At 47.4% G+C, this 14,790-nt stretch overlaps 1 protein-coding gene across 1 annotated transcript in view; it reads right to left on the bottom strand.

Annotated features, from left to right (window-relative positions):
• FER1L5 (fer-1 like family member 5) overlaps positions 1-14,353 on the bottom strand; it is a 53,466-nt gene extending 39,113 nt beyond the window's left edge. The window contains exons 1-9 of the mRNA XM_057740715.1: positions 14,269-14,353; positions 12,257-12,309; positions 11,570-11,661; positions 10,717-10,825; positions 9,026-9,080; positions 8,474-8,580; positions 5,942-6,070; positions 4,064-4,126; positions 3,298-3,348 (exon numbers count right to left, since the gene is read on the bottom strand). Of these exons, the coding sequence (XP_057596698.1) occupies positions 3,298-3,348; positions 4,064-4,126; positions 5,942-6,070; positions 8,474-8,580; positions 9,026-9,080; positions 10,717-10,825; positions 11,570-11,661; positions 12,257-12,309; positions 14,269-14,353 (744 nt within the window). The remainder of the gene's footprint in view (positions 1-3,297; positions 3,349-4,063; positions 4,127-5,941; positions 6,071-8,473; positions 8,581-9,025; positions 9,081-10,716; positions 10,826-11,569; positions 11,662-12,256; positions 12,310-14,268) is intronic.
• Between the last annotated feature and the right edge of the window lie 437 nt (positions 14,354-14,790).

Below are 14,790 nucleotides of genomic sequence, written 5' to 3'. Positions count from 1 at the left end.
ATGTGGTACAAGATTGAAGGTGGCATGAGGCAAGGCACCACAGAACATTCAGACCATTCTTGGAAGGGTCCGTAGAGCAGTCCCCAAATTTTGCATGTAGGTCTGCTTTAAAGCTCCGTCAGGGGACTGCCCTGGTGGTCCGGCAGTTAAGACTCTGCACTTCCACTGCAGGGACATGGTCTCGATCCTTGGTCAGGCAACTAAGATTCCACATGCTATGTGGTACAGCCAGAAAAAGTAAAATAAAATAAATAAAATAAAATAAAATGAAAGCTCAGTCAGCCCCTTGGGTCAGGCAGGCAAAGATTTCTTAGATCCAACAACAAAACACAATCCATAAAAGAAAATTTTGATTACTTGGACTTCACTGAAAATTAAAACTTCTGCTCTTTGAAAGACACTGTTAAGAAAATGAAAGGAGATGTCACACACGAGAAGAACATATTTCCAAATCATTTATCTGATAAAGAACTTGTATCCAGAATGCATAAGAAAATCTCAAAACTCCATAGTAAGAAAACAAACAACCCAATGAAAACAAGCAAAAGATTTGAACAGACACTTCATCCAAGAAGACAGACAACTAATACTTGGAAATATGCTCAAGATCATTAGTCATCAGGGAATTGTAAGTTATTAATCACAAGATACCTCCACGCATACTTAGAAGAGCCAAAATTTAAAAGGTGGACTGTATCAAGATTGGATAAAAATGTGGAGCAACTGGAACACTACTACACCACTGGTGGCAATATAAAATGGTAAAACCTATCTGGAATTTTTGGGAAAAAACTGTTAGGAATTTTCTTTAAAAGTTAAACATATACCTACCATATGAGGCAGTCATTTCACTTCTACATATTTACTCAGGAGAAATTAAAGCATCGGTCCATACTAAGATTTATACATCAATGTTACAGCAACTTCATTGTAATAGTCCCAAACTGAAAACAACTTAAACGTCCATCAACAGAAGAATGAATCGACAACCTGTGGTATATCCATAAATGGAATACTATTCAGCAATAAAAAGGAATGAACTATTGATCCATGCAACAATATGGATGAATCTCAAAACAATTATGCTGATCGAAAGAAGCCAAACAACAATAAAGGACATGCTGTATGATTCCATTTATATACAATTCTGGGAAATGCAAAGCAATCTGTGGTTACAGAAAGCAGACCTGTGGCTGTCTAGGGATAGGCGCAGGCAGGATGCGGGGAAGAGGGAAGAATTACAAAGGGGCACAAGGAAACTACTGGGGGTGACAGATGTGATAGATGTGTTCACTATCTTGATTGTGTTAATGGTTTCATGGGTGTATACATATTTTATTTTATCTTTTATACATATTTTAAAACATCAAATTATACATGTAAAATATGTATAGGGAATTCTCTGGCAGTCCAGTGGTTAGGACTCAGCACTTTCACTGCCGTAGGCTGGGTTCAGTCCCTTGTGGGGGAGCTAAGATCCTGCAAGCGTGAGGTGCGGCCAAAAAATACAGTAACATAAAATATGTATAACTCATTGTATGTCAATTGTACCTCAATAAAGCTGGAAGAAAACAAACCAAAACTCATCATCCCTAATGGAGCCATAGATCTAGGCAGTGATCATCAATAGCTATTAAGAATATAAAGAGACCAATAGTCATCTGTGCCTCCTGGTGACATCATCTTGCCGAATAATTGACCCAAGTCTGATCAAGTCTCTAGATAGGAAATACCTGGGCAGAGAGAGACGATAGAGGTTATCCCCTGGAGGTACAATCAGCAAAATCCCGACTGAGAGAAAACTCTGCAGGACAAACTATCCAGTTGCTTCAACAAATAAATGGCAAGGAAAACTAGGGGGCAGGACCAACTGAATAAAGTACACCTAAAAATACATTTTAACCAACTGCAATGTGTAAAAATGTGTAAAATCAGGATCCTGATTTGAACAAACTGTAAATGGAATTCACAATTAGGGAAATGTGAACACCGACTAGATATTTAGTGCCATCCAGGAATTATCAAGGTGTTTAGATGTAGTCGTATTTGGTTGTGCTTAATAAAATCTGTATGTCTTAGAAACAGGTAATGAAATATTTAAAAATAAAATGATAAGGTGTCTGAGATGTCTGGAAGTGGGCCAGGTAAAGATAAAACATGATTACATGATTGACAATGAATTAGTGAAGGTGAGTGATGGGGATGGGGGAATTCATGATACCATTCTCTCTACTTTTGTTTGAAATTTTCCAAAATATATATATATATATATATATATATATATATATATATATATATATATATATATATAAGCTCAGGTTTTTCCCTGACCTCTAAAATTTATTCAACAATTGTTGGTCATTGTCTGGAAATTGCACAGTGGCCTTTGTCAAAAGCACATTTTTTTGACCTTCTGCTACCTAACCTCTCTAGAATCTCTTAATTTCTAAGCCTGTGCTGCTTCTTTGAGGGTTAGGTTGTAATAAGCACATGGCCATTCATGTGCTTATTACAAGTACTATAGTGAGAAAGAAACCTTACTTTAATTTGTGCTAAATTTGCCTTTCCCAAGGGTAGGGCCCTTTGTCATGGTCTGCCAGATTTAGTAAATAAAAATACAGATGACAGCTTAAATTAGAATTACAGATAAACAACAACGACTTTTTGAGTATACGTAGGTCCCCAGCAATATTTCAAGAAGAGCCATGAAATACTGGGGACTTACTTATATTTAAAAAGTACCCATTGTTTAAGATTCAAAATTTCCAGGGCATCCTGTATTTAATCTGGCAACCCTACCTTTTCCTGATCTTTCTGGATTTGGAGAATCCTAGTTTAGCTCTTTATGACTGTGTAAACTTTCCTCATTTCTCAACCTGGGTCTTACCCAAAGCAAATCTTTTTCTCTATCTTCACGGGCAGCAATCTTTCTCTGGGTTTCTCCAATGATTTGGTTGACTTTTGGATCCTCTGCTTCCATTTTCTGGAAGCAGAGATGTGAACTGTGTCCACATATTACAAATGTGGGGGATTCAACATGGCACCCAGCACTTTCATGACTGTTACATACTTAATCCTCACAATGACCCTGTGAGTTGAGTATATGATTATCCCCATTTTACAGATGAGGATGTAGAGGCTCCAAATAACTTGTCTAAATCACCCAGTTGGTAGGTGGACCCAAATCTGGATCTTTCTGCATGAAAAGCCAAGTCCTTTCCCCTAGACTTGGGCATGGAGCCCAGGGTGAATCTCTGTAACTGTTTCACCAAACCACCTCCTCCATCCAGTGCTCACTTGGAATCTCCCGATCTCTGCCTTGAATCTCATTGCTGAGGAATTCATCACCTGCAGGGGAGTTTCCAGAAGAATCTCAGTTATTCACAACGCCAATTTCCCCCAACCCCATGGGAGGAATCACAAGGGCACATCTGGATTCTCCAGGATTTACTCAACGGTTCCTAATGGCTGACACTTCCATGTAGTTTCTCTCATTTAATTCTCAGAGGAGCCCTGTGAAGCTCAGCTATTTCAGCTCCATTTTACATATGAGGAAACTGATCAGAGAGGACAGTTCACCTGATCTCCACAAGCAAATTGTTGCATTCAACTGTCTCTACTGTGTGCTGTCCTGGCTCTTTCCCAAGAACGTGTAAATTCTTCAAGGGAGCAGCCTTGCTCTCCTTAGCCCTGTGCTGGGCACACAGGAGGCACTTGATAAATACATGTTCACCACTGTTACCAGGCTCACTCTGGTCAGAGAACGGAATGTCCCATGTTGAGGGGACATTTGAGGGGTCCTTTGGTGGGAAAGGGCTGCTTTGTTCACCTTGGAGCTGAGCTCAGGGCCTATCAGTTGGCATTCCATGATATTTGTTGAATGAATGAATGAGGCATCTGGCTGCTGGGGTGAAGAAGGTGGCAGAGATGCTGCTTTAGGGTCAGAAAAACCATCTGATGTGACTCTAGATCTAAGGGTAGGGCTGGGGGGGGTGTGTGGCTGGAGCGCTTTCCGGAATTGAGGTGGGACAAGAAAGTGGACCCATCTTGCCTGGCTACTCACCTGGATTAAGATGTTCTCATCGAAGAACTTTGCAGGAACCTCATAAAAATTCTGAAAGAAGATCTGAAGCAGAGAGAATGGGGGTGGGGGTAGGAGACATTTCTTCCACCACTTCCCCCAGGGACTCAGCAAGCCTGAAGCCTCAGACGAGCAGGCTTCTGCCCCGTAGTTTGCCCGTTTCGATGGCTTTCAGTCTCACTACCACCTGCATGCTCCTCCTGCAGAAGCAGAGACCTGCCAGGTCCTGGAGGGGTTTTCTATTCAGAAAAGGGCTGGGTAGGAGATCCCTGGAGGACCAGCCAACTTTCCTGGGATGGAGATTCGAGCCTCCACCTCTTTCTAGATTGCCCTGGGAACTTCCTGGCAGTCCAGTGGTTAGGAGTCTATGCTTTCACTGCCAAGGGCCTGGGTTCAATCCCTGGTCAGGGAGCTAAGATCCCACAAGCCAAGTGGTGTGTAGCCAAAAAAAAAAGATCGCCTGTCTGTCCACTGCACCCTCACTCCCTGCTGCAGCCAGACCTCCTCCCCCAAATGCTGACCTGGCCCTATCACTCTCCTCCTGCATCCCTCTATGGCCCCCAAGTGCCATCCATTATGGGGCCCCAGCACATTTTGCAGGCTTACCTCCGGCCACTCCCCTCCAGCTACACCTGTGTCTACAGTTCTGCCAACCAGACCTGCTGCTTCTCCTTTCCAGGCCTCTGAGAACACTATTCCTTTTTCCTGAGTTATCTTTCTCCATCCTGTCTCTTTTTCCCTGGTAGACACTTCCTTGAAGGTTTTGGGAGCCTTTTCTGAGTCCTTTCCACCCCCCTGCTCCCCCTGTGCTTTTTATCTTTTCCTTGGTGGTCTAGTCATCAATAAATTCAGCACATATTTATGGAGTTTCTACGGTGTCAGACACAGTGGTACGAGGTGGGGCTCCAGCAGAGACAAGGTCTACGTGGGGCCTGCATTTCCCTGCTGTGATCCCTGTGCACTGCAGTCTCATCCAGTTGTCATCGTTTATATGTTCACATGCTGGGCCTGATACCGAGCAGGGCCCTGTGGGGCTCCTGGGCACACAGCCTTTCTGTGTCCCCTATTTCTTTAACTACAGGTAACAGTCTTCATTCAGCCTCCATGACCTTCCCTGAGTTCCAGTGGGCTGATTCAAGCAGTTGTTCATTAGGGAAGGGAGGGGACGGGAGAGGCCGGGGAGAAAGAGTCCAGAGCAGCCTTGGGGCAGGTCCTGTTTCCCCAACAAAAATACACACAACAATATCTTTGAGCTATTCTGCAGATGTTGAAACTCCCTCCAGGTGGGAGAAGTTAATGACTAGCGATGGTGCGCTGCCCACAAGCACGCAGACCCCAGACCAGCTGGACCTGAAGGTTGTGATGCGGACACCTACTTACCTCACCACTCACCCAGCAGAAGAATGCAGGACTGTGACTGCCTTGATTCTTATCACATACCCCTGACCACGAGCCCCGACTATAAGCCCTCTCCCTGTTCCCCAGGGAGAGGGGCACAGTTCTTGAGGTGCTACCCTGCCATGGTCCCCCTTTGTCTGGCAAAGTAATAAAGCTCTCCTTTTCTACTTCACCCAAAACTCTGTCTCCGAGATTTGATTTGGCACCGGTGTACGGAGAAGCTGAGCTTTCGGCATCAGGCCCCCGCCAGACCAATGCAGGGCTCCGAATGACTTGCTCTGTATTCCTAGTGCCGAGCCCAGTGTTTGGCCCTCCAAGCCCAGTAAGTGTTTGTGGAACAAACAAATGGAAGCACCCGTGTCGGGAGCAAGCTTGCCGGCTGCAGGCAGGAAACGCCCAGTGCTCGGCTGGCCCCCTTGCCCCAAGTGCCCCATTCAGCTCTGAAGGGCACGTGCTGCCCACCTCATTGAAGAAAGGGTTGTTTCCCATCTTGATCCGCGTGTGGTGCTGATAGCCTCCAATGACCACCTTCACCACTGGCTTAATGTCATTGCCCATGAGCTGCCGGGCTTCAAACACCTTCACTCGGACCTGCGGAGGAGAAAACAGGGGAACTTGACCTTGGGGGCCCGAGCTCTCCTCCAATGGGGACTCTTCTCTAGAAGAACAATATGTTGTGATAAGAAATATCTACTGAGGGTTAAAAAAGAAAAGAAAAGAAAAGAAAAGAAAAGAAAAGAAAAGAAAAGAAAAGAAAAGAAAGAGACCCCACGGGCCCTGGGAAGACCGTGGTTCCTTCTGTTTCCTTTTCTGGGAACTGTCACCTTCACTTTGCCCTTTTCATCTTGGGTGGACTTCATGTTTCTTGAGTGGTAGGGATCTTGTTACAGAATGAAGAAAGTCTAATGTTTCTCAGTTTGCTGTTTTTTATATTTGTCTGTGATCTTTTTAAGGAATCAAACATTTTAAAGTTCTGTGCAGGGAACTTCCTTGGTGGCACAGTGGTTAAGAATTGGCCTGCTAATTCAGAGGACACGGGTTTGATCCCTGGTCCGGGAAGATCCCACATGCCTTCGAGCAACTAAACACGTGAGCCACAACTACGGAAGCTTGTGCGTCTAGAGCATGTGCTCCGCAACAAGAGAAGCCACCGTAATGAGAAGCCCGTGCACTGCAGGGAGGACCCAACACAGCCAATAATTAATTAATTATTTTTTAAAAGAGTTCTATGCAGTTGAATCTATGATCTGTGATTTGATCTCTGATTTGTGATTTCTTCTTCTGCCTTTATACACTTTCCTGAGACTCAGTAAAGGGACTATAACATCTGAGCCTAGAATTAGAAGCTGGGGGGGAGAAGAGCGCTGGAAGATCCAGGCTGGCTAGGGCTCGGGGGAGGGAACTGGAGATGGCAGTGGCTGGCCCGGCACAGTCAAGGGAGCTTGTCATGACTAGAGGTAGTAACAGCACACAGCTCTCCCAGCCCAGCCTGTGGATCCTGCCATTCTCCATGAGGCCTCCTCTGTCTCCATCAAGTCCAGGGACCCTTTGGGGATTGATACACATGCAGCTACCTGACCATCAGAGACAAGAGGGGCCAAACCAGGCAAACAGCCCTCAAGTCAGAACTTTGCCCCAGACAAAGTACATAGGAAGGGTAGTGACTTAGGCACGCTGACCTTCTATCCTGTGACCAACCAGTCTCGTGAAGAGGGATGGGACCAATGGGGAGAGGGAAGGTTTGCCAAAGGAGGCAACAGCACGTGCAAAGGCCTGGTGGCTAGGGAGAGGGTCTTGAGAGTAGGGGCTGTATAGAGCAGGGCAGGGGGGCAGAGGCAGCAGGCCAGACTTGGGTTATGAAGGGGCTGGGAAGTGATTGTAAGGAGTTTTGGTTTTTTCCTGAGAACACTGGCTGTCCTCATTTTAAAGAGCATTTTTAGGCACTTGCATGACATGATAAGAATGACATTTAAAAATTTTTTTAATTTATTTATTTTTAAATTGTACAGTTTGATATTTTTTTCTTATTAGTAATGTATATATGGCAATCCCAATTGTAATTTTTTTAAAGATTTTTTTGATGTGGATCATTTTTAAAGTCTTTATGGAACTTGTTGCAATATTGCTTCTGTTTTATGTTTTGGATATTTGGCCGCCAGGCATGTGGGATCTTAGCTCCCTAACCAGGGATTGAACCCGCACCCCCTGCATTGGAAGGCAAAGTCTTGACCACTGTACCACCAGGGAAGTCCCAAGAATGATATCTTTGAACAACCGTTTTGATTGAAAAATGGCCAGAGAGAGCTAGAGGCTGGGAGTTTGGGAGGAGTCTATCAAGGTGGTCCAGGGAAGCAATGATGGCATATGGGGCCAAGCGACGGAAGAGGCAATGGAGAAGTGGGTGCAGTCAGGTGATGTTAAGAGCTGGGGCTTGGCCATGGACTGGATGCAGGGGCTGGGGCCAGGAGGAGGGGCAGCCAAGGATGACTCCCAGTCTCCTGAGCATGTGGCGGGCTGGGGAGCAGGTACAACCATGGCAGAAGTGTTAGGACACAGGCTGGAGATCACAGGGAAGTTGGTAAGCCATGGTATGGGGGTTCCAGAATGCACAGTGGAAACCGTGGAGCTTCCCAGGGGTCCCCTCGAACTCCCCTCAGCCTCTCCCATGCAGCTCATTTCACCTTGCCCATGGCGAGCCTTGTATTGCCAACTACTGAAGGGCAGGGTCAAGGCCTCTGCCCTGCCTCCCCAGCACGGCCAGGGCCTGGTGTGCACAGCCCAGAGTTCCTCCTGTGGCCTCACTGGAGTGTCTCCAGCCTCAGCCACATGCAGAAGTTCCCCAGAATGGCCCCTGGAGGAGCAGGGGTGATGGTGGGAATCGGAGGACCTGGAGCCCAGTCTGAAGCTCTGATCCTCTGCCGTGACCTTGTGGAGGGGCAGGGATGGTGAGGGTGTCGGGCAAATCATGTGGGCTTTCACCCTGGAAGGCCTCACCTGGAAGTGCTGAGGCTTTGGGGACAGAGACTTGTGTATGGCGGGGCTGGGAAACAGTTTCTGCCTAGCCACCTCTTGTGCAGTTATGGACAGGAGGTCTTCATCACCTGCGGAAACAGTCCAGGGTGGGTCTCAGAGTCTGGGGCTCAGGAGACTTGGATGCATTTCCCCCATTTCATCATTCTATCCCCAGTGACCAGCTCCTGATTAAAATTATGGCCGCGAGGCCCTGACAAGGACACATGTCCTCCCCAGCCACTCCCATGGTCCCCACCCACCCTAAGTAACCCTAGGCTACACACTCTATACATGGAGGTTCTTGGAAATAGCCATCCTTGTCTCCCTCTGCAGCCTATTGGATGCTGGGTCTTATGCCTACAGATGACAAGTGAGGACAGATGACCTCAGGCAGGCGCCTGGAGATCTGGCCTATAGATCCTAACCTGGTCACAATCCTTCTATAGCCCTCAAGTGTCGGATCTCCAAGGTCTGCAAGAGTCTATCCAACTATGCTTGGAGAAGGGCAGGGCTCAGCCCCATGGGAGTACCTACCTATCTTCTCAATATCCTTGTAGGTCATAAGGGCCACCTGTAGGGTGACAGCACACTGCAAGGCAAAGGCAGGGGAGCTGTAAGATCCTGCAATCCTTGGTCAAGTCACAGCACTGGAACCTGGTCCAGCCTGGCAGGGGTCACGCCCCGTCTGTGTGGAGGGATGCTGGCCATGGCACAGGACCAGACCACGGGGGCCTGTGCAGTCTGGGGTAGAGGGAGGTTATAAACTGGTGGGGAGAGAGCAATGGGTTACTCTGGATGGGGTTTGAAGAATAGAGGAGGCACATGACAGCGGTGGTGACAGAAAAGGATGCAGCAGGATGGGGAGGTGAGAGAGAGGTGACTTGGGACCAGTCTAGAACTACTGATGCTAAACTCGTAGCCCAACATCTCATGACCTCGTGTGGGAACTTCAGCAAACACCTGACTGACCTCCCACCTCCAACTGCTCTCACTGCCCATCCATTCTCCAGACCTTTGTCAGAATTGACCTGTAAACACTCCCTAAGGGCCCTAAACTATCAGAGTGAAGTCACAACTCATCAGCATAGACCACAAGGCCCTTCACCTCTGGCCTCTGGCCACCCACCCAGTCTCGGCTCTCCCTGACCTTCATGCCCCTTCCGCCCCCTCCCACGGTGCCAGCAGTGCAGACAGCCCGCCCTCCTGAACCTGCAGTACCGACTCCTTCTCCCTCCAGCCTTCATACCTGCACCTTAAATCCCTGTCTGGGATTGCCTTCCTTTCCTGTCCATTGGGCAAACTCATGCCACTCTTTAAAAACCATCTATAAAAATGGAATTCTGACCCACAATCTGCAGCAATCAGCTCAGGAAACTAACATGATATTGACAGTAACCAGCTCCAGAAGTCAACTTGCTGTGAGTCAGACTCATAGGAAGTCTGACCACCAACCCTAGCAACAAACAGCCGGGATTTGATTAATAACTGATAGATCCCTTAATTCTGTCCCTGATTCTAGCTCAGGACCAATGGGAGAAAGCCAAATATGCGCCCCTAAGCAATCACATAAGATGCCCAGTTTCTAGGTGGTCCACTTACAGCTTTCGCACACCAACAGCCTCCAATCAGGGCACACCTGAAGCTTTCCCTTTTTCCTACCATAAAGCTTTCCCACTCCTCTGTCTGCCTTTGAGTCTCTGTCAAAACCAAGTGATGGTGGCTGACTCCCTTGTTATACAGCAAGCTCTGAATAAATCATCTTTGCTTGTTCTCATCTGGTTGGTTTTCACGTGTTTCCACATGTCTTAATCACCTCCCCTGTAAAGCTTTCCATTTCCACCAAGGTGGAATCATTCATTCTCTCCTGACCTCAGTGAAATAGTTTTACTGACCCCAGTACACATGTGTTGAAGCACTTATCACCGTGAGTGGCAATAGACGTGGGCTTCATTCAATTTTATATCCCAGGCCTAGCACAGTTGCTAACACCAGTGGATAATCAACTGAATACTCAATCTCAGTGGGTGGATGAAGGGTGGAGGGGTGGGTAGGTGGATGGAGGGCGACATGGGGAAGTTGGGGAGACCATGGCAAGTGTGATGGGGCCCCCCAGGGCAGAAAGTGCTTTCTGGGCTGAGGGGACACTGGGACTCTGCTGGAGTGGATGGGTCAACTTCACCAGCTGCCCCCGCTCTTCCACCCACCCTTCCTGGGGCCTGACTCACATCTGTGGGCATCATGGAATGGTTGAGCAGGGTCAGGTCCTTCACGAAAAGGATCTTACTTGGTTTTTTCACCAAGGGCTTGAGCAGTACTGTGGCCAGGCCAATAAACCTGGGGAGACAAGGAGCAGGTGTGAGCAGCTGAGCCGGAGGAAAGGGTGTCCTTCTCTGTCCCAGGCATGACTTCATCCACACAAGTCTTTCTCTTCTTGAGGCTGTGCTGTCCACAGAGGCTGAAGGAAGGGTGCAGTGATGGGCAGCATCCACCAGAGGGCGCAGGGCTCTCAGCTCTTTGGGAATTGGGCTTTGGGGCTTCCTGGACAATGGGCACCCCAGTTACTGGCTCTGCCCTGCCCAGCCCTTTCCCAGGAGCTCTGCTCCCACACTCCTCTGGAATGGGACCTGTGCCAAGTAACAGCTGATTGGACCAGGAGGTGGGCACCTGACCAAAGCTGGGCCAATCAGATTCTCTGTCCTGGGAATTTTGACCTGCGATGCTATAGCCTCAGTCTCAGTGGGACACTAGAATAGGGCTGTGATGAGAAGCCAGGGTTGGGCAGAGAGAAAGAGATTTGAGATCCTGTGCCTTCAGAAGAGAGAGAACTTCTCCTGGGTCCCCAGTTTCCTAGTTCTATAGGAACTAGTTGATCTGTCCATCTATATTGCTAGCCTTGATACACCACCTCCTCTTTTTTTTTTTTTTTCATTAGCTGTCTGGAGTGGGTTCTGGTCCTTGCATCTGAGTTATGGATTAGAGACAGGAAATGCAGCATCTGCTATAGCTTTGGTCAGAGAATCAGGCTCCTCCTTCTTGCTATAGCTTTGGTCAGGGAATCAGGCTTTCTCTCTGACTCACCTTTCCTTCTTTACTGAGCCCATGTCCTGAAGGGTGATTTGCAGGAAAGAGTCTCTTTGCAGGGGGCGGTTCCAGAGGTGCCAGATGAGGGTCTGTGGGAGGCACAGAGAGGTCAGCATCCTCCCTCTACCCTCCCCTTTCCAACCTTCTAGGAAATTAGAAAAGATGCAGGGAATGGGCTGGCACTGCGTTTTTCTCAAACTGAGGAATCTCCCTCAAGTCTAATTTCCTAAGATCATGGCATTTTCTACCTTCACCAAGGTGCCAGGCATCCTACCTGGGTTCCCACAGCTTAATTGCAGTATTGTGGGCTTGTTATTAGTTTAAGGGGTTTGGGGACTGGGTGGGGAGACAATGACGGATGAGAGATGAGAGGGGATCCTGCACAGGGAGCCCTGTCTCTGTTTCAGGTTTCTGGTAACATCAGGATGGCTGGGTTGGACAAGATGGGTCCATTCCCAGAGTGGGGCAGACAGGCCAAGAGCTTTGGGCAGATGTGGCTGCTGTGGCCCTGAGACCTGCACAGCCTTCTTAGCTCAGAGGCTACTCACAGGGCAAGATGTTCCAGCCTTAGAAAAGGCTGGTGAGGATCCCTGTCCCCTCTCTAGACTTCTGAGCACAATCTGGACCCAGACTCACTGTTGGGCTTCTCATTGCCTCATCTGGGCTTGCCCTGATGTGTTTTACCTCATTCCAAATGGGGTGATTGCCTTCCACCTCGTGAGTTGTCCTCTTGACATCTGCAAAGACACAGAGGGGCTGGTATTGGTGGTTGGACATATTTCATAGTCTAGGTTCAAGTGAGCTAAGAGGGGTAGGACTCTCTAAGAAAACATCAAGTGTACATTGGCAGATGTGATATGGCACTGATTTTCTCTGACTCTGGAGCTTTCAAAATTTCTCACTGTCTATAAGAGGGATACCACCCCATGTGACAGATAATGTTATGTGTTCATTCTTTTTTCTTCCTTGGTACGTAATTCCCAGGCATCTTGCAGCTGGGGGGGGGGGGGGGGGCGCTGTGTGACTCGTTCTGGCTAACAGCATTTGGGAGCCATGCTCACCACTGCCTGGGCTGGCTCCCAGAACCTCCCACGAGAGTCACCATTCTCCTCCCCACTCCCCTCATCTACCCTCCCCATCTGCTGACAGGGTGGTGCCCGGTGACTCTGCAGCCACAAGCAAAGAGCAGCTGGTCCCTAACCTACTGCCTGGGGGAGTCATTCGGGATGGCTGCCTGATCTGCACAGTCCACATAGGACTCCATGTGAGCAAGAGGTAAACCTTTGTTGTGTTAAGGCACTGGGATTTAAGGGTTCCGTTGTTACCAGAGCAAAGCTAGCGTACCCTAAGACATCCCAAAACATCTCTAATGGGTTGATAGCTCTTTATCCACTAACATCTGCCTTCTCTGGAAATATCTTTAACAAAGAACGGTCTATAGCCCTGTAAAGAACCTCTAAATTGCTAAATTTGAGATTCTTCTTAAGGAAAGAATGTGTGTGAGAGAGAAGAGAAAGGAGCGAGCGAGCGAGAACTCACTTGTGCCTTTTGGGTAGCAGCGAAGGAGTGCAGCATAGTGGATGGTATATGGGGAAAGAAGGGCTGGGAAGGACAGGTGAAAAAGGAATAAAAGATATTAAGCAGATATTTAATTATAAGAATGTGTAGGCAAATCTGTGGGCAAGCCCAGGAGTGTGGGTTGTGAGAGAGATTTCTAGGAGGAGAAAGACAATGCCTGGGAGGTGATGGGGAAGATGGCCTGGAATCAGGCTGATCCCCAGCTCACCGTAAAATTAGTCAGTTTCAGGGCAAAGACATACCGAACCTCCACTATACCTCTTTCAACCCACAAACTGGAGACATAAAGCTACATCACCCTGTGAGCCTGGAGTCCTGAGTGTTCAGCCTCTGAGTGATGTCATATTCAGCCAGCAGAGTTTCACAGGCCAGAAAAAAATTTAAGGACCTTCACTCTTTGCTCGTTTCTTTAGAAACTACTGTGTCCTACTTATCTCTTGGCCCCAATTTTCTCGCACCCCACACTTCTTGGAAACCTCATTTGCTTGTATTCATCCCGGCTTACTCTCCTCCAATAGACTATTCATCTTTCCCTTTTCCCCTTTTTGTTCCCAATTCTTTGTTATATAGATATACTTACCCTTTTTCATTTTCTCTCACAAATCCTTTAAACCACCTCTCCTACCTTTCTTGGACTTTTTTCCTCATCTATGAAAAATGGAGACAATAAAACTTGCCTCATAGAATTGTTGTAAGGAGCAAAAATCATTATATTTATGAAAAGACTGTTGATTCTAAAAGTAATTCATACAATTGAGCAGTTATTACTAGAAATTGTACAAAGACCTGTACATATATTATCTTTTTAAATCCTCACAGCGATGCTACGAAGCAGGTACTTTTTTTTTAACCACAGTTTGTGGCACAGCCCTAGTTCATAGAAGAAACTCGGGAAGTACTCATCGTCTTTTTTTCCGCAAAGCAATTCACCAGAAAAAAATGGGAGGCAGAGGAGTCACACTAAGAGAAATAGTAACAGTAAGGATGATAAGTTTGGAGGGTCCAGACTGTGTCTACCTCACCTTTCTGTCACACAGGGCATCTTTTACATTGCAGGGCATCAATAAGTCTAGTTTTTTATTGAACACATGTTGCTTCTTGGGGCTCCTGGCTCTCACCTCTGAAGTACACAGACACACAGGGTCTGGGTGGGGGGCTCAGGGGTGGGCTAATCTTGGCTGACTCCACGAGAAGCCGCAGCATCTCCCCCCACCTACTTCCCTCCGTCCCTCTCTGGCGAAGCCTCCTTCTTGGAGCACCTTGCTCCAAGTCTTCTCCCAGGGCTCATGGGGTGAGTAAGGTCTGTTGCTTAGCAACAGAGGTGATGTCACAATGGTCAGTGGTTCTTGGTTCTGGAGAGGAATGAAGAGAATGGCAGGAGGAGGAAATCAGAGTATGAAGCCAGTGGCTTGAGGTGACCAGGGCTGTAGAAACAAAACAATTTGGCTAAATTTCACTTCCTCTTTCCATTCTCTTTTCCGTCTCTTTCTTACTGTCCTTCCGATTTCAAGATCAGGTAGAAGAGTAATATCTTCTCTTTATGCAAGCAAGTTATCTGGAGTGAATCATTGCCAAAGTCACACAGTTTCAGATGAGAAAACAGAGAAGGGAGGTGAGCTGAGAAAAGGAACAGGGAAATC

Source organism: Hippopotamus amphibius, chromosome 7, assembly GCF_030028045.1.
Source record: "Hippopotamus amphibius kiboko isolate mHipAmp2 chromosome 7, mHipAmp2.hap2, whole genome shotgun sequence".
In the NCBI taxonomy this organism is placed as follows: domain Eukaryota; kingdom Metazoa; phylum Chordata; class Mammalia; order Artiodactyla; family Hippopotamidae; genus Hippopotamus; species Hippopotamus amphibius.
This window is presented reverse-complemented; position numbering and strand designations above follow the sequence as displayed.